Consider the following 22,309-nt stretch of genomic DNA (forward strand, 5'->3'; position numbering starts at 1 on the left):
TATTAGCCTTTATTATATTTACAGATAATAGCAAGTATGTACAAGTACAGAATTTGAATACCATATATCCCACTATGCTGCAAAATCAATATGTACTATAAAGATGGTGAAGTATGATTTTTTAGAGTGCTGTTTCTGTGTACAAGTGACCTTCTGTACTTTACTAATTATTTTGTGAGTATTGGACATATTGTCCAGTTTTGACTCAGTATTTGATGTACATAATATACATTTTTGATCTTTTAATTTTCATACATGGCACTCCATACCTTATTGTAAATATGGCAATACAACTGTTTGTTTGAAGTAAATTTACAGTATTTACTGTTCAGTGTGTTTCTGCAGTGTTGAGCCTGTCAGTTCTAACAGTATATCATTTAAACATTAGTGTCAATGATTTGTGTAACAACTCAGGAACTGTTGTAAAATGTCCACTGTTCATTTGATATTATTGCTATATGTTCATGTTATTTTGTTACAATAAAATACAATTGACCTGTTAATGTTTGTGGAGACTCAAATATTTTTCCTGCATTGTGCTGAGGAAAAGTATTGCCAGATTTCTTCTATGTAATTTGAATTTGATAAAGGAATACTATGAAGATTGAGGCAACAAAAGAAAAAGCTTTTACATAATAGGATATACCAAGGAGTGTCTTCATTGCAGGCAGTGCACAGATTTAACTGCAACTGCTTAGTATGCCACTGTAAAAATTAGGTAATGTGTAAACTCTCTCACATTTTGCTATCAATGCATCTTACTCAGTTGATAGGTGAACTCTGATTGATGCTTGACATTCAGATCCTTTACTTAGGTTATAAATCAACAACTACAACGAAATTTAGTCATATACTTTACTTTTGATACTTAGTATGTTATTATTATTATCATTATTATCATTATTATTATTATTATTATTAGTAGTAGTAGTAGTACAAAAAATAATAACACATAAAATAAAAACATGGTATAGCATTTTTCGTAACCAAACTGATTTTTTTTTTTTTTGCCTTTGTTTCGGTATTTAATTATCTATTTCAGTATCTGTGTTTCTGTATTATTTATTCCTACTAAAATCATTTTTTGTCCTTCATTGGAAAAGTAGAAAGCATTTACTTCCGGTGTGGAACGCAAACCCTCTCGATTTTATTCTGAAAAGCTCCACCCGGAAGTAGTCGTGTCGACGCAAGTGTCGTACATCCTGGTCGTTTGACAACATTCACCGTTTCCTCTTCCAGAAAACAAACATGTAAAATTTATCCTCTCTGTCAGGATTGTGTCCGTCTGAGGTTGATTTGTAGCCGTTGCACACCGTACAGTGGTGACACTGAAGTGAACAGAAGAAAAAAAAAGAAGGGGCTAATTTGCTAATGGACGTATTATTGCGCGTTTCCCCTGTGCCATCGTTTTGCTATTTAGCTTCGGTGGAAATGAGTGTGGACATGTAGCTAATGTGGAGTTTTCTGTGAAATATCTTCGTAATTGCGTGTTGTGTGTGTGCTCCGAGCGTAAACTACAGGCCTTTCTTGTGTGTCTGTTTCTTTACTTGAGATAAAAATTAGCGCAGGGGCATCGGTTGGATCAGTTTGCTAACGAGTCAGGGAGATAAGAGCGACGTTACAATGAGTTTCTTTAGTTTTGGACAAAGTGCAGAAATCGACGTGGTCCTGAATGATGCTGAAACGAGAAAGAAGGCTGAACACAAGACTGAAGATGGAAAGAAAGACAAATACTTTCTTTTCTATGACGGCGAGACAGTCAGTGGGAAGGTGAATGTGACGCTGAAGAACCCAGGGAAGAGGCTCGAGCACCAAGGGATCAAAATTGAATTTGTTGGCCAAATAGGTATGACAGTAAACTCAAACATGTTTACATGTACACTACACTGTGTAGCTGCTGTCGTTAACTTCTCCAATGTAACAACATCCACAGGTGGAAGGAGTATTTAGTAGAAATACAGTGCCATAACATCAGAACTCCAACCACTAACGTTAGTCAATTAGTAGGAAAAGTATTAGCAGCTGTTTTGATAATCAATTAATTGATTTTGACTGATTTTATTCTTTGCTGTCAACTTCTGGAAAGTTAATCATTTCTGGTGTCTTTTGTCCTGTGTCAACTCAGGATTTATGTAATAAACAAAAAGCCCAAGATTGTTTGGACACTTGGCTTCATTTAGAGAAAAAATACCACAACTGTGACCACAGCACCAACAATTGATATAGCACTTCTTATTAGTTTAATTTCCTTTTGCAAACTAAAAGTGTATAAGTTAGTGTAATAACAATACACCACTGTGATCATTTTCAAAATTAAATTAAAAATTTGAAACTGTTGCCTAAAGTTGATTAAATTTACCTATTAAGAGTATGAGGTTCTTAAAAAAGCATTTCTTCACACAACAGAATGAAAACAAATGTGTCCAAAATGTACTGTATTTAATGAGGAGCAATCTAAAAATGAAAGCAGAACTGACTGTGGCTGCATGTTATAAAAATCTGTGTATTCTCAACTTGTCTTATTATGAGGGTTATTGTTGTACAAAAGTTAGTTTCCTGGATTTGCCTTACGTTGCTTTTGTCTGTTACATCCTTTTCCTCCAGAGCTGTATTATGACAGAGGAAACCATCATGAGTTTGTTTCCCTGGTGAAAGATCTTGCGCGACCTGGTGAAATAACTCAGTCACAGACCTTCGACTTTGAGTTCACTCACGTTGAGAAACCTTACGAGTCCTACACAGGCCAGAATGTGAAGCTACGGTGAGTTTGATGATTCACTCTTCTTTATTGGCTGTGAAATGTGTAACAGTGTCACTCGTTAACCTGCCTGGGCTAATACTTTCTTAGCACTCGATGTAGGTCGGAGCTGTTTACAGTTTCTGTTTTGTTCCAATTTCAGATATTTTCTTCGTGCCACAGTGATCAGAAGACTCAATGACATCAGTAAAGAGATGGACATTGTGGTCCACACACTGAGCACTTACCCCGAACTCAACTCCTCCATTAAAATGGAAGTTGGAATTGAGGATTGTCTCCACATCGAATTTGAGTACAACAAATCCAAGTAAGACCTGTAGAGCTGCAGCTAACCATCATTTTCCATTATCAATCAATCTATCAAATTAACTATGAAAGTTGTAAACTGATTCATACAGTAATTGCTCCAACACATAAGGCAACATCACTATTTCATCCAATAAACACACAAGTCATAAAGATTATAATGGTGCCTGTTTTTGAACTGGATGTTAATAAGTGCCTCTGAAGAGAGAAAATCATTAGATGAACAGATTAAAATGGTTGAAGTTCATTTACAGAAATGAAGTATGGTGTCTAGCAAATTAAACACAACTGCTTCAGTACTAAATAGACACTTCATGAAAAGAGACTCAGACAGCATCAGTCATGAGTTGGACTCTAAATGACAGCAAGCTCACAGAGCCCAAGGTGTCTTGTTATGTATAACAACCAAAAAAAAAAAAAAAAAGATGTTCAGTTAAAGGGATAGTTCACCCAAAATTCAAATTTCACTCATTATCTACTCACCCTCATGTCGACTAAGGGCTGGGAGAATCCTCCGTGCCTTCTCTGAGTTACAGCGGGGCTCCGTGCAGCACTGCACTGCCATATGACGGTTGCGAACGGAGCTCACTTTTCTTCGTCCAAAAAGACACACCAGAAAACATCCAAATACCTCCACACAGCTCGTCTGTAATGTCCGCCTTAGCCCCAACATGAGAAATGTTCCGAAAAAAATTAAATAAGTCTATATTTTAAGATTGTTTGTAGCGGAAGCTCCTCTTCCTGGTCCGTCCACATCTCGCACGATTTGCGCCGGCGTCAGTGCGATTAACTGACGCCAGCGCAAATCGCGCGAGATTTGGAATGAAAATACATTTTTCATCAGAACAGTGACAGATTAATAATGTCGATCTGATGAATAAAGCAGCCAGATGTTCATACGATCTAATCTTGTTCTGAATAAGAAAGAGAGCACTCACTCAGTCACTCAGCTATTTATTATTTACCTCACTCTCATTTTGTGCATGTGTTTCGAATCATTTCTTGACAGATACCATCTGAAAGATGTGATTGTGGGAAAAATCTATTTCTTGCTGGTGAGGATTAAGATAAAGCACATGGAGATCGACATCATCAAACGCGAGACAACGGGCACAGGTCCCAGTGTATACCACGAAAATGACACTATTGCTAAGTACGAGATCATGGACGGAGCTCCAGTCAGGGGTAAACAGCACTCATTCAAGTTATTTCAAGCAAAAAACTTCCTCTTCCATTAAGATGGATGTCATCCAGTATGTAACATTATTTGTCATATTTCAGGAGAATCCATTCCCATCCGGTTATTTCTTGCTGGCTATGATCTGACTCCCACCATGCGAGACATCAACAAGAAGTTCTCTGTGCGCTACTACCTGAACCTGGTGCTGATCGATGAGGAGGAGAGACGCTACTTCAAACAGCAGGTAAGATAATGATGGAAGGAAACAGGCCACTCTAATGCTCAGCGAATCTGTTAACATGACTCGTATTGATCTGAATATTCCTTATTAATGACAGTCATCTGAGTTTACACACATCCATGTGAATATACAGTAGTTTCTGGTTTCTTTAACATTGTAAATATAGATACTAATACATCTCTGTTGGAGGAATCTTGTCTCATTGGTCATGTATAATACTGGATGGGTTGAAAATTGAATTTCTGCTTGAAATACAAACAACCACTGAGGAAAAAAAAATAGCCTGGTCCACTTCTATGCTGCACACAAACTGTAACTGTCACTAATGCTGTTTTTTAAGTGGTGTTAAAGCAACACAATGTAGTTTCTCGGCCTTAAAATAGTGTTTCTAAACTCGGTGCCGGTCAGAGAGGGTTTTGTGTGTCGCCGGAGCTCTGGAGCTCTGGAGGGGAGGCTGGGTGTGTGTGGGTGAGAGGAGCAGGGAGAGCGGGATTGAGCTGCGTCCCTGGAGCTCAGTGGAAACAGGACTGCGTTGGCGCTGTGTTCCCACCTGAACAGGAAAGTGCAGTGGCAGACCACGCGACCCCGCTCAGGCTGCAGTGGCAGCACGATTCATCCTATTAACTGTTTTTGTACCACTTCAGTGAGTTTAGAAACATTATGTTAAAGTCAAAAAACTACATACTGTAGTGTTGCTTTAATATACATACTTGGAAATCTTTGAAAACACCTTTAGGTTTTTCTTTGTGAAATGTAATTGGCAGAAACGTTCAGAGCTTCACTTGTTTTGCAAACATGAATATTCTCTGTTGTTCTATCTTCATGAATTAAATGTTTTGATTTGGATTGAGCAGTAAAATGATAAGATATAATTTTGCTGCCGGGAAGAAGGTTCAGTCTGTGGGTCTTTTATCATCTTTATCAAAATGTAAAGACTTCACCTTGAATACTGCCTTATTAACAAGTACAATGAGGGAACTTTGTGTTGTGCTCCTCCACAAATTCTGTCCAGCATGCTGCTTTGATCAATACAGAAGCAGATGAGTCTGTGCTGTACGTTCAGTGTTGAATGCTGATGTCACACAGCAATGTGGTCTGATATCAACAAGTTGGTTTCTGATTACATACAGTATATACTGATTTCATAATGTACAATAAAATAAAGCAATTATTTTCCCACAAAGATTCATAAAAACAAAGCCACTGTACGTAGAGAGCAGCCACTAACAATTATATTTGTTGATTATACTGATAATTATTTTGTGGTTTGGTGTCAGGAAATTGTGAAATTGTCCATCCCAACATCCTTAAGCCCAACTTGACATCTTCAAATGTGTTCAAATCCAAAACCCAAATGTCCTCAGTTTGCTATGCTAATTAGGAAATTATTCACATCTGAGAAGCAGACACCAGAGAAATGTGTCATAATTTCCTCAAAAAATGACCAAAAAACAAACATTATTTGGCTCTTTGTTGCGCTAGTAGATAAAGTGTAATTAGGACTTCCAGTTAATCAAAAATGGCAAAAACCTAATCAGTTTTTTCTAACATATTCCTCAGCATTCATTTATTTATTCATTTTTCTTTTTCAATGCACCTAACTTGTATTTGATGGACTCAGTATTATTTTTAGAATGAGACCACTGATAAACAAATGAAGGTTACTGACATCACCTTGTTTTTTTTTTTTTTACATATCAAGATCAATATCATTAACACAACTACAGAGCAGAATTGTCGAAAAACCTCTATGCACTTTGTTTTCTCCCTCTACAGGAAATCACATTGTGGAGGAAAGGTGACGTGGTGAGGAAGAGCATGTCTCACCAGGCCGCCATCGCCTCCCAGAGGTTCGAGGGCTCGGCCGCCTCGGAGAGCGCACTGGAACAAGCTGCCAAGGAGGAGAGCGGGTAGAGCCGCCTCCCTCCAGGCTCCTCACACAAGACTCATCGGCGTGTGCGTCTGAGTGGTGGAGGCACCTGTCAACTGTACATCTGGTCAAGCAGCTGTTTTATTTGCTTGTAAAGGGAGGAAGAACGGAGACCGACATACAGTAATGCAGTATGTGACCAATGAAACAGTTTGCATGAGGCATTCATAGTGGCTTCAGGCTGCTGGTCTTGACCTTCCTCATTAACACTTTTTTTTTCTTTATGGGAATCAAACTAATCACGTGTCACAATGTCCACTGTGTAAAATCTTTCATGTGAAAATCTTGGATTTTTAAGCATTTTCCTTGTTACATTCTCACGCTTTTGGGGGGATAAATTGATTTCTAATCTTTTAATTAATGCAACAGAATTGTCATAAATGTTCAACAAAATGTATCTCCTACATTCCACCTTTAATGAATGCATTCCTAACATTGTTAGAGGGTCAAGAAATCTGAGATAACTTTGCACTGCTATATCTTGCTGAACACATTATTCTCTGTGTCTGTGTGTCTTTGCACAAAAAAATGGTGGAAGTGGAAACTGGAATCTTTTTTTTTTTTCCTTTTTGGCCTTTTAAGTATTATCCCACTTTTTTTTTAAATCTGTAAATAAGACCAGCTAAATCCTGTTCTCCTGTTTCCTGGTCCAGCTTGTGTACACCGATTATACAGTACACAGTGCCACAAAAATGACCTGTCATGTCCATTATGTTTTACCTCAGCATTCCAGTGGTGATAGGAAAGAGTGTTCAAGTGTTTGTATTAAGGTCTGATAGTATGAAGTCTTCTGTATCCTCTTTCTTAGAGACTTGAAAGTTGTGCCTAAGTGTATCAAGCAAACAAAATCCTCCTGCCTCTAACATAATTTTAGTCTTTTAACCAGAGAAAAGTTACAGTAGAACTATCTATCTTTTGCAAAATGCTAATCACTTACTCCTTGTCCCCAAAAGTCAAATAAATTGATGCCAAATGGAAAAACCTCAGATTTGTGGGAATGGATGATTTGATGTGACTAATCTGAGTCGACCAGAAAACTTAAAATGAAGCCACATATCAAAGTGACTACAACTCACTAACGCTGTACACTCATTAGTTGTGTTGTCACTAGAGCCACACAGCACGTCTTCTGAACTTTCATTTTCTATTCAAGAGGCCAAGTGGTTGATCCCTGAACTGCTCACACACCACTTACAGAACCGCAAATCCACATTGACATAATTAACAGAGAAATATAAGCAAATCATCTCAGTAGTTTTTTTTTTTTATAAGATAAAATGGCGTTATTTGATTTTGGATTAGCAACATGTGATTTTCAATTCATATCTTAATGAAGAAAACAGAAATGGAAATGAAAAGATGCAGTCTGTCTGAAAACTGCCCCAAAAAGCAGCTGTTTAAAACAAGGAAACCAAACACTTTATTCATACAACTTAACCTTAATACCACTAACTGGATGGTTTCCAGGAAAACCTGTTATTACCACTAAAGCATAATTACATTGTCACAAAACAGTAGACCAGCAGTTCTTTCTTCCTGTCATGTCACTAATAATAATATCCTCAGCTCTGGTTTAGGTGATCAGTCTGTATACAGTCAGCAATGGAAACAGGGTGGGGAAAGATTCAGTCGTGATCCTTATTTTCCACAACGACCAAAGAATGAGGCTGTTTCAAATGACGTTATACTGTAGGGTTATCACATGATTTCCCTCCCTTCAACATATATAATACATCCAGACACAGAGCTGAAAAAAAATGTAAGAGCAGAGCTAATGGTAGAAAATTACAGACAAGATATGAGTTGAACAACAGCAATAAACCAGGCCTAAAGCTATTGTGAGGGCAAAGAGCAACATTAATCAACATCACATACTGCTGCTGTGTTGTATCCAAACTACAACCATATTATAGTGCTACAGTAACACTTTGACTTTACCTACCTTTAATAGATACTTTATATCTTTATGCAGGAATATTTGTTATCTAATGCACAGTTTTTCAGCAATTATACGTTCCCCAGCAGAGATATATCATAAAGTAACAAATAAACAAATACATATTCTATCTACATTTTACTCCTGTAACTTGGATCCCTCATCTGACGGAGATGAGAAATGCATGGGAGTCATCATTTGACAAAAACATATTTAATCATCTTTATAAACAAGAAAACACGCTACAATACATTATATTGGTTACACTTTACATAAACACTGGTGTACTATAGATGACAATTAACTGATTTCACGTGCTCACAGTGGCTCTTTGTCCTCCAAACTCAAGACAAAGTCAAACTCATCTGCAGAGAGAAACAGATTGAGTCAGGACGAGTCTGTGATTGTGTAATTAAATAAAACAATAAAATAGAATTGCAGTGTGTCCTCCTTTACATACCGGCGGTGAGGAGCTGCACAGAAAGCCTGGCCCGCGTAAAAAGGGCCATATCCTTCAGAGGCCCCCCCTTGGCCCGGTGCTGCAGGTGATACTTTTTAAGCTCGGACAGAGGAAGAAAACGCTTCAACATTCTTTGATACTGGACGTCCACCTGAGGAAAAAGGCAACAAGTTTAGCACTCATGCTCGTTTCCTGCCCGTTTAACTGTACATGATGATCATATTCATGTGATTGCATTAGCTGTAGTTTTTTTTGTTTGTTTGTTTTTACCATGCTCCACTTTGGGTTGTCTGGTTTGCTGCTTGCATCATAATGGACATCTTTCTTGTCAAACTGAGTGTGGTCCACATAAGATTCCTTCACAATCTGGAAAAGGAAATACAGTTGAATATTGTGCTTAATTTGTAGTTTAAAATATTGGCAGTGGTTCAGTAGGGAGAGACGAACTTTCATGACTCCTGCTATCCCCGGGTCCTTGCAGTTGCTGTGGTAAAAGAAAGCCGTCTGTCCTTCTTTCATCTGCCTCATAAAATTGCGTGCCTGCAAATGATAGATAATTTTGAGGGACATTCCCACACAAGAAAGAAAGGTTACGCACAATTAAGTTAGTTAAGTACAAAGGCTCTTTTCTTGAGAAAAAGGATATACTCAAAGCTGGGGAGAGTACAATGACAGAAAACCTTTTCAGACTGGGGTTGTGCTGGTCCCTTATTTCAAGCAAACATCTTTTCATTACACCAGTCAGTGTTTTTGTGGCTCTACCTGATAATTGCGGACTCCATCCCAGCAGCCAGTCTGATTAGGCAAAGCCTTCAGATCCTCGATCCCAAACTGCAGAATGAACCAGAGGCATCAGAAGTGTGCGGACCACGCACTGTTTGCAACAAAAACAACTAACAACAACAGACTGTGTGCAGATGAAGCCGTCACTGTTACGTACCTTCACGTCGATCCCGTTCTCGAAGCGGCTCTCGGGCTCAGACTTCATCAGCCAGTAGCAGTGCTGTGGTGACTCGGAGCTCTCCTTGTTTCCTCCAGACTCAGCAGAAGCTCCCGCTTCCTTCTTACCACCAGCACTTGTTTTTGCAGGAGATGCTGTTTCTCCTTCATCAGCTTTTTCTGTGTTGTTGTTCCAACAATGGTCACTCATTAGAAAATTACTTAGGCTACATGTAAAGGACAATACAATTGGCTGATTTTTTATACTCACCTGAACTTGCTCTTTTCCTTTTCACCGCTCTGGTCTTTTTCTTTGGAGGCATATTTCACCGTCTATATATACAGAGATGTTATTGTGTTTTAATTGAGCTCCATAGATTCCTGAAGTGAGGTAACCTAACAGATTAATTCAAAGAATTAAATTATTTGACTGATAATGTTTAATATAGTTTACATCAGAACAAAAATGGAGTTTAACAAACTAATCAGCATCCATCTACACACAAATACACATAAAACAATAATATAAGAAGCATTCACATTTTTCATGGTCAACATAATGGGTATATATAACATATGGGATACTCAGTGTAGTAATTCTGAGGAGGTTTTGTAATGAGCTCAGCACTGAGCATCACTTGCAGGTTGCCATGCTGGTGATACTCAGTACTGTCACAGCCAGTCTGTCCAACCTAAAACTGGACACGAGTTGTATGTTGAAGGAGGATATTCTATGAGTTATGTATGACAATGTTTAGTTGTGGCTTAATTGTAGGAGTGCAGTACACATTCAAATTATCTTTAACAGTGATACCTGTGAATCATTCAAACAAAAGCACAAAAAATACAGGTGGATATGCACATAGTCTCTATTGGGGGAGTTTTTTGTTGTTGTTTTTGAGTGGGGCTTTTTCTGAAATAATATGGCTACTAGTGGGATACGTGTGTCTATCAGGCCACAGCAGCTCAGCCTGCTCAGATACAGTGTAGAGATAAAGAGGGAGGCAGGGTCAGCTCCGTCCACCTGCGGTCAGCTCTTGAACGCATCACCAGACATGGTAAATAATCTTGGTCTGTATATTAACAGCTCCACGCAACCGACACGACGATGACATGATGATGTTTACATGACGTAAACTGAACCTCATGGCGATGCACGTGGTAAAGTATCCGTAGATAACCTGTGCCTGTGCAAACACTGTGACAAAACGTACCTTTAGCTGAGTGAGGCTTCAGGTGACTTGTCAGCCATCAAAACCCGCCGAATTAAAAACGTACACGTGATGCTGATGTGCGCTTGATTTTTTCACCGGTAACTTCCGTTGGTGACGCTGTTGTCAGTTTCACGGGCGGTGAGTGTCTCCGCCTTTTAAAAATCACATTTTTTTTTTTACATGGTTTAAAGGTTTTACGAGTTTAAACAGTGTCAACGCCTTAGCTAGTATCTTTGACAACCATTTACAGTAATAACGAATAAAAAAAGGCGCCCAGTGTAGTCACCTACTGTAAATTTTCCCAAAACTTTCCCGTTGACCCACACGCTAGTCCTCTCTGATGATAAAACTACATTTCCCAGCAGCAGCAGCGGCTCTGTGACATAACATTGTGGAGGTAAACATGGCGGCGCTCGGATCTCTAGCCAGGGTAGTGAGACTGGGCTCCAGCATCTGCAGGAACCAGCGTTTCCTCCTCAACACCAGCTCACAGAGACGAGGGGTCGCCTCCTGCATCGACCGTAAGTCCCGGGAAATACGACTGTTAATTAGTTTACACATGACAACAGCTGTGTGTTGTTGTGAGGTAAAACCTGAGCGACACCGGGTCAACATCACGAACAAATGTAACGTTTTATGACTTTTTTCTTCTTCTTTGCAGGTTGTTTACACTAGGCGACTTTTAAACTAAAACCAAAAATAAGGCGCAAGTGAAAAAAAAAGAATAAGTGAAGCTAAGCTACACGTTAATTTCTTAAATATTAAATGAACCCAGCTGCCATTGGTTAGTTTTGGTCCTCCAAGTCCTCCAGTCATGAGGCAGAGGGAGCTATACACCCCTCCTTAACACCGCCCCTCTCTCAGGCTGACACACTGTGATGACTGAAGGACTCTTACCAAACCTGAGTTTCATCCTTTAATACTCTCATGTGTTTTTCCTCTGAGTCTGAAGGCTTTTTACTCACTGTTTCATACTTTACTGGTGAAGTCAACGTAGACAGCTCAGTATCACACATTTAGCCTACCTCAAGTGGCTGTATCCTTTTTCTTTATCCTTCATCCCTTTATCCATAGACCCTGATTAGTAGCCTGTTAGTTAGTTAGTTAGTTAGTTTTTTATTTTCATGGGCTTACAAGACACACCAAAATAAATAAAGAACAATAAACAAAAGAACATCTCCACATACACCAATCAGGGATCTACAGTCATCAGAAAGCACAGTCCACAATCAAACATAAAGCGCGCCCATGCGCTTTTGGTAAGCATTCAACACATACTGAGCTAAATAAAACACTTTTTCACTAAACAGATATGCTATCTACAGTCATCAGACACAGAAAACAAATCAGGACAGTCCGGGGTCATTTTAATGATGTCTACAGTCATGGTAAAAAGGACAGTAAAACAAAAAATGCATTTCATTTTCTACCTCTCTCAGGTCACACAGGTGACACTTTCTATTCTCTTCTGGGATTGAATGGAAACGTCCTGTTTAAGAGCAGAAAATATTTTCTCTTTTTTTCTCTTCCTCTTTTAAATACCCCTTTAACAGAAAAAAATAAAGAAATGTAAGCAACAGAAGAGGGGTACCTCTTCCAGGGCGTTGTACAGACTGGACCAGCATAGCAAGTTAGAGTGTACAATTAGGCAGGTATAGAGTAGGCTATGTTCATCCATCCATCCATCTACCTGTGCAGGGTCACAGGGGGCTGGAGCCAATCCCTGCTGACTAGGGTGAGAGCAGGGTAAAAAACATATAGTATATATTAGGAGCAGGAGAGAGACGGAGAGGTCAGGTAGAAGGAGAGTGGGGGGAGAAATGCACACATATGGTTTAGATGCTCATGTGTTTGAGGGACAACAAACAAACAAACAAACAGATGCAGTGGTTTTAGTAAAGTAATATGATTGGCAGGTGTTTACTATATTGTAAGAGCCAGGGTACTGTCAGGTTGAAAAAACAGGAAAACTGACATGTGTGTTTGTTTATTCCAAGAGAGGACAAACAACGACGTTCCGGTTAACTAGCCTACTTATTAAATTGGATCATCAAAGGAATCAGATACAAAAAACTCTCCTGTTCAAGAAATCGCAGTCTGCAAGCAGTTATCTGCAATCACCATCCCAAGAGAGCAAGAATTCTCTGTCATCTGCTCAAGACAAAAGCGTTACATTAATTTTTGATACTAAGCACTTTGTGTGTATAATTAATTCTTATTGTTAAAGTCAAAAACAGGTGGGGAGTGGCTGTGGTTTAGATTTTGCCCTCCCTTTGTTGGTGCGCTCAGGCTGGCACAGGTTGGTCCCATCTTCCCAGCACACGAACCTCTGGACCTGAAACACAACAAAACCTCCCTACACTGACATAAATTTTCCATCCCATGTGTCTGAGGGTCCAAGGCAGATAATACAGATCATAAAACTCTTCCTCACAATGCTTCATTCAGCAGGGCTCACAGGCCTCTCATCCTCTCCTCCCTTCGGCCTTGGAGATGTTTTGCTTTCACGGTGGCTCTGTGTGCTCTCAACTTTTTCCCTCTGAATGAACAAAAAGGTTACTGGTATTCATTGCATTATGAATTAAGCTCAACACAAATCTATATGGTTTGCTTACAAGTTTCAATTGTCTTTAAACTCAGTGGGTTAATCCAAAAAATGTAAGACTCAATAGGTTAGTTAAAACATGAGACTAAACTTTACTACTCTTCTGTCTCCATGTGTTAACCCTTCGTACCACGGGGCTAATGCTTGACTCCCTCACATTCTTGTCTTTGACAGCTTCTCATGGACTCACAGATGAACAGAGGGAGTTCCAGAAAGTGGCCTTTGACTTCGCAGCCAATGAAATGGCCCCACACATGGCAGAGTGGGACCAAAAGGTATTTTGCAGCAAATGACTTTACTCTACTTAAAAATAAAGAAAAGAAAAAGAAAATAGCAACAGACCTGGGGCTAATGACTATCGAGGGATCACGTATCAACATCTACTTCATGAATCCAGTATTGCTTGGGCTGTAATAACTGAAAAAATCTAAACCTCTCCAGGAAATCTTTCCAGTGGAGACGATGCGGAAAGCAGCACAGCTGGGGTTCGGAGGGATCTATGTTCAGCCAGATGTTGGAGGATCGGGTCTTTCTCGGCTGGACACGTCGGTCATCTTTGAGGCTTTATCCACAGGATGTGTCAGCACCACAGCCTACATCAGTATCCACAAGTATGAACCCTTCACACAGAAACATCAACATGTACCTGCAATTAGAATCTGGAGGAAAGCTTGATAGTGTATTTACTTTATAAGTCAGGAGATTGAAGCTGGTTGTGAAGTCCAGGTCTTGTCTTTTTTTTTTTGCAGCATGTGTGCCTGGATGATCGACACTTTTGGCAATAATGAGCAGAGGGAGAAGTTCTGTCCTGATCTGTGTGCGATGGAAAAGTTTGCTTCCTATTGTCTCACTGAACCAGGTCAATTTAAAACAAACAAATCCACTCCAAAAAAACAAATCTTACCAAAAATCATATTTCGTCATTGTACTGATATTCACATGTGGTTCTCTGATGTTTAACTTCAGGCAGCGGCAGTGATGCTGCTTCACTTCTGACCTCTGCACAGAGGAAAGGTGACCACTACGTCTTGAACGGCTCTAAGGTACCGGTCCAATCTTCAGAGGCTTGATGCCTGTTTGACCATAAACTGTTGCTTCAGAGTTAAAGGGATAGTAGCATTTTTAGTGGGGTTGTATGACTACAAATAGCCCCTAAGTACTTTAATTGCAGTAGAAGACTCTCTGCACTCCTCCCGTTAGCAACGCCAGCCCATAGCCCTGCCCAGAGATTTACAACATACAGTGTCGTGAACAGACTCAAAGAAACGGCCTATTTTCACGGCCGAAAAGAGGTTTTACCTGAAAAAAAATACACAGTTCCATTGTTCGCTATAATATAATTTTTTCCAGCCCTTCATAGTGCAGGAAAAACGCAGTTTTTGTTTGGACCTAACCAACTCACGTATCCCTCCGGCCCAGGGTTAGCGCCCGCCGATCAGCAGTTGGTTAGGTCCAAATAAAAACTGTGTTTTTCCTGCACTTTGAGGGGCTGGAAAAAAATATATTATAGTGAACAATGGAACTGTGTTTTTTTTTTCAGGTAAAACCTCTTTTAGGCCGCGAAAATAGGCCGTTTCTTCGGGTCTGTTCACAACACTGTATGTTGTAAATCTCTGGGCAGGGCTATGGGCTGGCGTTGCTAACGGGAGGAGTGCAGAGAGTCTTCTACTGCAATTAAAGTACTTAGGGGCTATTTGTAGATCATACAGCCCCACTTTAAAAAAAACGCTACTATCCCTTTAAAACACTGAGCAGTAAACATATCTCATCTCTCAATTATGACTTTCCAGGCCTTCATCAGTGGAGGAGGAGACACCGACGTCTATGTTGTGATGTGCAGAACAGGAGGGAAAGGGCCAAAGGGTATTTCATGTCTGGTGGTGGAGAAAGGAACTCCAGGCCTCAGCTTTGGCAAGAAAGAAAAGAAGGTAAGAGTTTGCCAGGTGTCGAGATAAAAAAAACCTTATTTTTATACGCTGTTGTATTTTGCTCTTGGTAGTTTTTACAGGTAACCACTAGATGGCAGAATTAAGTCACGGTCACTCAGTTGTTATACAATCTGTTCTTCAGGTGGGCTGGAACTCTCAGCCGACCAGGGCGGTGATACTTGAGGACTGTGAGGTGCCAGTGAGTAACCTGCTCGGTGAGGAGGGACAAGGCTTCAGCATCGCCATGAGAGGCCTGAACGGAGGCAGGATTAATATCGGTGAGGAGGAAAACACACTGTCCAAGTAGTCGCCCCTCTGTTAAAACAGCACTCTACCAAACCCAAAGTAGGTCAATTATCCCCATAGCTTTAGAGCTCATTTAAATAACAACATCTAAATATAGATTTTACACTCGTATAAGTGACTGAACTCAATTATTTTGTCGAAAATGCCTCGGCAACAGATTTGTGTATAAAACACGTGCTTATTCTTAAAATAAACTAAGGGCTGGAGGTGATGAAAACATTCTGAATGGTTTCGGGAGCTGACATTCAAGTATTACTATGACTGTGCATGGTTTTTAAAGAGCAAACAAAATATCCCCACCTTTATGAGTGAAAAACTGAATTGAATCTCAATTTTCCTCAGTTTAGTACTTGAGGTTCAACCAGAAGATTATAGAAGATGCTGGAAAGCTGTAAATATATGTAAATGTGTATTGGTGCTACTGTTAGACCCCACTGGCGCCCTACTCGTTTTTCTTTGTAACTGTCACTTGTAGTCAAAGTGTTCAGGAAAAAAAAATGCATCTGTCTCTATTTGCTTTGCTTTACACATGTCAACCACAAGCATATACTGTATGTATGAATCCTCTGCCAACAGCTTCCTGTTCTCTTGGGGCGGCGCACGCCTGTGTGCAGCTGGCGAGGGATCACCTGTTGGTACGCAAACAGTTCGGAGAGACACTTTCTAACAACCAAGTAAGTAGCTCAAACAGTCAAAAGTCTATTCACACAGCCGGAGAAAACTAAAGTACAAAGCCACCGGGGTCCTGTTGGTGATTGTAAACAAATGTGTCATCTCTCCTCCTGTCTTTTGTGTTATTTGTAGTTTCTTCAGTTCAAACTGGCAGAAATGGCCACCAAGTTGGTTGCGTCTCGCCTTCTGGTGCGCGAAGCTGCGACGGCGCTGCAGGAAGGCCGACCTGACGCCGTGTCTCTGTGCTCCATGGCCAAGCTCTTTGTAACAGATGAGTGCTTCAATGTGAGTGTTACTGAGTGGTAGACGAAGCATTAACTGACAAAAAAAAAGAAAAAGAAAATCTGTATTACATTTATCCATGCTCCCTGAACAGATCTGTAACCAGGCCCTGCAGATGCACGGTGGGTACGGTTACCTCAAAGACTACGCAGTGCAGCAGTTTGTCCGTGACATCAGAGTACATCAGATACTAGAGGGTGAGTTTTATCACAAGCAGCATCTGTTTTCATTTTGATTCCCAGAGCTGATTTTGCAATGATAACAGTTTGTGTGACTCTCTTTTTCTTCTGTTTCCCCCTAAAGGAACAAATGAGGTGATGAGGATGATTATTTCCAGAAGTCTACTGACAGAGTCGTGATAAAACTCCGCTGGACCTTTTTTGAGTGACTTCAGTACTAGTTACCATATTATTATGGTCTTCATCTCTGGTTTGTTACTGTGTGACTGTGATTCCTGATTTGCCCTCTGCACCGTAGTTTTTTCCAAAGGTGGAAAAAGTCACAGGAGATTTTGGGATAAAAACCAAACATAGGATTTTCTATTATAATTTTGTTTGTTTGTTTCATTTTTTAGCTGCACTGGTGGCTGGGCTGCAGGGACAGTGACAATGTTGACTCATGAGGCTGACATCTAACTCTGGTCCAGAGTGAAATATCTTAGTAAAAAAAAATGAATAGATTCATGGCTCATCCAGGATCAATAAAAATGACCTCTCCTGCAGCGCCACCTGTCAAAATGTCCACATGTCCAACACTAATACAGAAATGGCAACTCAATATCCAGCTGTACTTTAATATCATGTGAAAATGTTTTTGTGAAACATGTGAAAACGTTGACAAATGTGACAATGTGAAGCAGGGTCTGAGATGTTACATGGTGGGGGGGGGGGGGGGGTTTCAGTAGCGCATCATAACATTTACTGACCACCAGAATCCAGCTGTGGCAAAACTGATGTATCGTTTCCTTTTGATTTCTCTGTCTGGAAAAAAAATTCTGTTAAGCTGCTACAGTAGTACTAATATAGAGGTTTAGTCACGAAAGCTGCTCTTTACAACAGTTTGTAAAAAAATAAGTATGAACCAATATTCTCCAGTAGTAGAACATGATCTAACACCATCTGAAGTGCCAATACAATTATATGGTTGTTAAAATTCACATATACTGTAAATCACATGCAGTTTCAGTATCTCTCTCCCAAAAGTGGCTTTTTATTTATGTTCACGGTTACTGTGCTGTTACTGTATTTTACCCCACTGTGCATTCTGTTCCAGAGAAACAGGCTGCGTTTCCTACCGGCATCATATGGGTTTTGTGTATTAACATGTCACTTTTTTTTCTTTTTTTTTTGCAATTTGCTAGTCACACTCCAAATAAAATTATTTCAACTTTTCATGAAAGGAATCAGCCTTTTCATCCCCTACCTGAATGTTACATTTCATATGAGCTGTGTTATGAGTGAGTTACTAAGTGAAGTGATTTGAATTGAGTTACACTAAAGCCAAACGCCTCCAGAACATTTATTGAAAAAAACTGTCAACAATCAGAACCTCAGTAAAAGTGCTCCAGGTAGCCTGTATACATCAATAACTCACTGCCACATTATTTCCAGAGTTCAGGATAATTACAAGAAAACAAATGTATGGAGACATTATTGTAGCAACACAATTTCCAAAAGGTGAGTAGAGAGTTGTGTAACTATCTCAAACTGTGTGTTTTCAGATTTTGTTAACGTATTTGTAAAAAGAAAAAGTCAGAATCTGTATTCAGATCTGCAAATGTATTAAGCAGAGTAAATGCTTTTTTTTTTTTTTTTTACTTTAAACACTGGTTGTAAAACTATGACAGACTTTGAATTAATGTTTGCAACCTGATCACAGCACCTCAAAGACTTAGGTTTTCCTGCAGGAAAAACATCCTGTATGAAGCTTCAGTATGATGGAGCGTCACTGTTTTAGGATTTTTTTTGCCCCTACAATGAAACAAAACAATGTTTTTCTGAACTGTGCTCAACTACATTGTTTTACACTGTGAATTGTGCCAAAAAAAAATTACAAAAACAATGAGTTTAGACCCTTAACACTGTTCTGGGTGTCCTCTCTCATCCCGTCCTTTCTTTGCCTGCTCAGCTCTCATCTCATGCACGGGGAGATGAGGAAAAGCATCATGATTTCTAACAATCACTGGCATTGATTCTTGGTTCTGAGTTAAGCCTCATGTACTTGAATGAAGATTGGAAGATTAAACAGAAAACAGTGACTGATACTGTGGTTAATTACACATTCAAACTTTGGCAGAGACAAACTGGAGGAAAACATTCATTCATCTAAATGTGAGGTGACTGGAGTTTCTCTTTGTTACAGAATTAGAAAGAAAAAGGAAACGTTTCCCATATGTTACTTTGAAAAGAAAATTAACAACTGTTGTTCCACTGATTTCTTTGGTGTCATCGGCTGTTCAGTACAAGGACCTTCTGTTAGCTATGACTCACACAGCTTCTCATTAACAAAATGATCTGGTGTGTACTTATATAATACATCATGTAAAGAAGACCATAGGTTATGTCATTTAACCCATTAAGGCCCAAGGGTGCACTCTTTAGATAATGACAGAAATATGAAACAGAGCTTAAACCTTTGTCTTCGATTGCAAGTCATTGCCTGTGGAAGCTGAACATGGCTGGATAAACAAGCACAGTTTTTTTTAGTTTCTTTCAATTTCTTTTAATGTTTATTGTTTTGTTTTGTTATGCTGATGAACATGACAGTAAAGGCAATGATTTGCAATAAAAGTCAACTATATACAGTCATTCAACACGAGACTTCAAGATGCCAGTTCAAAAACCAATGTACGACATCAGGTCTGGTTGCCAGGTTGGATCCTCTTGCACATTTGCAGATCTGCCACAGCAGACATTTGGCTTAAGTCACGTATAAAAAGACAATTTGAAAGGTCTGCACGAGTAACTGATGATTTGTCTGCACTTCCAGGTCTTGGAGAAAAAATACTTGTTATTAACACCTATATACACATTTACACATTTGTCTACACATGAGCAAATCTCAGTACACTGGCAAATCTGAATAAAAATTTTAATATTTACAGATTTACACAACTCTCTACTAACACTTGTAAGTAGTTTTGCTACAATAGTAGTTCCACACAAATGAGCATCAGCAGGAAGACTGGTCAAATATTCTTAACCATGTGTCTCAACTAATGGCATCGAACGTTTACAGCAATTACATCAAGTTATAACCAAGCAAGAGTTTTTCAACTTCAACAATGTTATACTCACTATTTTGGTTACATTCCATCTACCATAACAGGCAAAAAACAAAAAAGTCGTACAGTATGTTCTTTCAGTAGACATCAGTGTCAAGAAATCATATCGACATGGTTACAGTAGGTTAAATAAACAACCCTCCAGTGAACACGAGCAAATGTGGGTCTAAGAATGCAAGAGATTCTCCAGAGAACAATTTGTAATACCTGAATTGTGGTTTTGCTGGGTTTTTGCTTCGAACTAGTGCAGTTAGCCTGAGAAAAGGAACTGAAAGTGATCATCAAACGGTCCGGTACAATGAAATAAAAATGAAATTGTAAAAAATAAGTCATATTTAATCTTTTCATACCTTATAGAAATGTAGCCAAAACCTTATATTTTGCAAGAACTCCAAAACTCAACCATTCCGTGTGGTTTACAATATCCTGATAGATTTTTATCAAATTAACACAAGTCTCTTGAAATAATTGGCAATTGAACGCTATGGGAGACCTTTGTGAGGATCTCTTAGTGTGTCCAAAGTGAGCCAGAACGCAGCGTACGAAAACAAACTGAAATGAACAACAATGCACTCACTTTTATGAACCAACTGAAGGGAGAGTTTGTGCAAATGCTGCACAAACCACCTGTGAGACATTTCTGTCTCTCACAACCTTTCAGGTCTTCGTGGAGAAAGTGCTTTCCATTTCAAGGCATACTTTCTCTCCGTCCATCCATCCCGTCCCCGCCTTTTATTCCCCACCAGAGACGCTTCTGCCGGCTACACCAGTGAGCCGGCTTGGCTTTGAGCAGGCACCATGACAGCGACGGCTCCCATGCGTGTCAGAGTGGAGGAGCTGATTTGTGGGGACACAGTGAGTGGCGGTGGCACCTGAGGCTGCGCCCCCTCAGTCCTTTTGGGGATGGCGACCACAGGGCTCCTGAGGAGCTGCGGAGGGGCCCCGTTTGCGTTGGGAGGCCGCTTGTGTTTGCGTGAAGGCGTGCCTCCGTTGTTGTAGCCAGGAAGTCCCTGTAAGGTGCTGGCCTCTCCTGGACGCAGCTGGTAGGCGTTAATCACAGAGCCCGTGTCTGACGCCGAGGTGGGGGAGTACGGGTAGAGGAAGTTGGGCTGATGAGGGTCTCGTGGTCGAGGACTGGTGGCTATGGAGGACAGCGTGCCGTTCTTGGACACGATGTCGGAGCCTGTGTTGCTCTTTGCCCATGACACTCGCTTCGGTGCCTGAGCGTCCTCCCTGTGGCGAAGAGGAGAGAGGGGAGAGTGAGCGGGAGGCAGAGAAAGCACAAACTCATCACTTATTCAAGTGACTGAAATGAAAAATGACACAAAAAGGAGCTCGATGAAATCTTTTCTTGTGTCCATGAGGTAAAAACACACGTTTTTGCTCTTGAGATGAGAAACACCTTTGACACACATTCAGCTTCAGTGGAAAGGAAAAGTGCTTGTACAAAGAAAATAGTCACATACTTTAAACAAGTGGGGATACCACCATGTAAGTACTACTCAGAATCAATCAATAATAATAATTTAGATCAGAGGTCTTCAACAGGGGGTCCGATTATACAATTTTGTACATTTTTTTGTTTCCACATTTAGCTTAAAATAAGAACGTCAATTTGAATAGCTTGTATGCATGATTATCATGCAATTGACAGAAATTGTTGATAAAACAAGGTACTGTATGTTTATAAATGACAGTGGCATGTACCTTTAAAATAAAAACATGAATATATGAACCTATGTATTGTTTGAACAGCTTAGTATTAAATCCAGGGTATACTAGGCCAACACACAATTTTATAAATATTTAAAGTAAGGGGTTCCTGCTTCATGTCTCCATTAGTTTGGGGGTCCTTGGCCTGAAAAACATTTAAGACCCCCGATTTAGATGTTCTCACTGAGGCCTAACCATGTAATCCCCATTGAGTTGTTTTAACTGGTCATGGTGGAGCTACCTCTATAAATACCAGAGATTGTGGGGTCATTTAATCTACAATGATACGTTTTATTTCACTAAATAATCATATGTTTTGTTATGTGAGATCAGAATCTCTCAGTTACTGAGATCTACAGCTGTCACATCAAATACTCTAGTTGTGTAAAATGACATTATTTCCCTCTGACATTTGGTCAAGTACAAGTATTAAATACTTGTGAATTCATTTCATTTTCTTTTTAAAATAATATTCAATCTTTTAAACTGAAAGCCAAGATATTACTCCAACCATGTCCTGTTTTTTGTAACTGAAAAAGGTTTTTGCATTGAGGTT

General features: G+C 39.7%; 4 protein-coding genes across 6 annotated transcripts in view; 2 read left to right on the forward strand and 2 right to left on the reverse strand.

The window, feature by feature from the left end:
* The first annotated feature begins 1,206 nt into the window (after window positions 1-1,206).
* Window positions 1,207-7,390, forward strand: LOC310995400 (vacuolar protein sorting-associated protein 26B-like). Its single transcript, XM_083984451.1, has 6 exons — window positions 1,207-1,846; window positions 2,605-2,761; window positions 2,901-3,065; window positions 4,074-4,249; window positions 4,346-4,488; window positions 6,262-7,390. The coding sequence occupies exons 1-6, from the start codon at window positions 1,624-1,626 to the stop codon at window positions 6,397-6,399; spliced, it is 1,002 nt and encodes a 333-aa protein (XP_083840577.1). The 5' UTR covers window positions 1,207-1,623; the 3' UTR covers window positions 6,400-7,390.
* Window positions 7,391-7,817: 427 nt separating this feature from the next.
* thyn1 (thymocyte nuclear protein 1) lies at window positions 7,818-11,381 on the reverse strand. 3 transcript variants are annotated; one of them, XM_083985093.1, is made up of 9 exons: window positions 11,255-11,381; window positions 10,965-11,116; window positions 10,022-10,083; window positions 9,752-9,930; window positions 9,574-9,642; window positions 9,259-9,351; window positions 9,082-9,177; window positions 8,812-8,962; window positions 7,818-8,716 (listed from the first exon to the last, which is right to left on the reverse strand). In XM_083985093.1, exons 3-9 carry the CDS (start codon window positions 10,071-10,073, stop codon window positions 8,670-8,672), a joined length of 687 nt encoding a protein of 228 aa, XP_083841219.1. In that variant the 5' UTR covers window positions 10,074-10,083; window positions 10,965-11,116; window positions 11,255-11,381; the 3' UTR covers window positions 7,818-8,669. The 3 variants fall into 3 exon arrangements, with proteins under 3 accessions (XP_083841219.1, XP_083841221.1, XP_083841220.1); XM_083985095.1 differs by having other exon boundaries at window positions 10,022-10,146; XM_083985094.1 differs by having other exon boundaries at window positions 11,251-11,345.
* acad8 (acyl-CoA dehydrogenase family, member 8) lies at window positions 11,355-17,561 on the forward strand. The gene is made up of 11 exons (XM_083985091.1): window positions 11,355-11,485; window positions 13,744-13,844; window positions 14,011-14,180; window positions 14,319-14,428; window positions 14,536-14,612; window positions 15,360-15,497; window positions 15,640-15,775; window positions 16,380-16,477; window positions 16,608-16,760; window positions 16,852-16,954; window positions 17,061-17,561. The coding sequence occupies exons 1-11, from the start codon at window positions 11,368-11,370 to the stop codon at window positions 17,114-17,116; spliced, it is 1,260 nt and encodes a 419-aa protein (XP_083841217.1). The 5' UTR covers window positions 11,355-11,367; the 3' UTR covers window positions 17,117-17,561.
* A 3,240-nt stretch (window positions 17,562-20,801) lies between these two features.
* esamb (endothelial cell adhesion molecule b) overlaps window positions 20,802-22,309 on the reverse strand; it is a gene marked incomplete at both ends in the record, with an annotated part of 45,408 nt that continues 43,900 nt past the window's right edge. The window contains one exon of the mRNA XM_083985092.1: window positions 20,802-21,273. Coding sequence (XP_083841218.1) covers window positions 20,802-21,273 — 472 coding nt within the window. The remainder of the gene's footprint in view (window positions 21,274-22,309) is intronic.

The sequence above is a fragment of the Trachurus trachurus genome, assembly GCF_905171665.1.
Source record: "Trachurus trachurus genome assembly, chromosome: 13".
Lineage (NCBI taxonomy): Eukaryota > Metazoa > Chordata > Actinopteri > Carangiformes > Carangidae > Trachurus > Trachurus trachurus.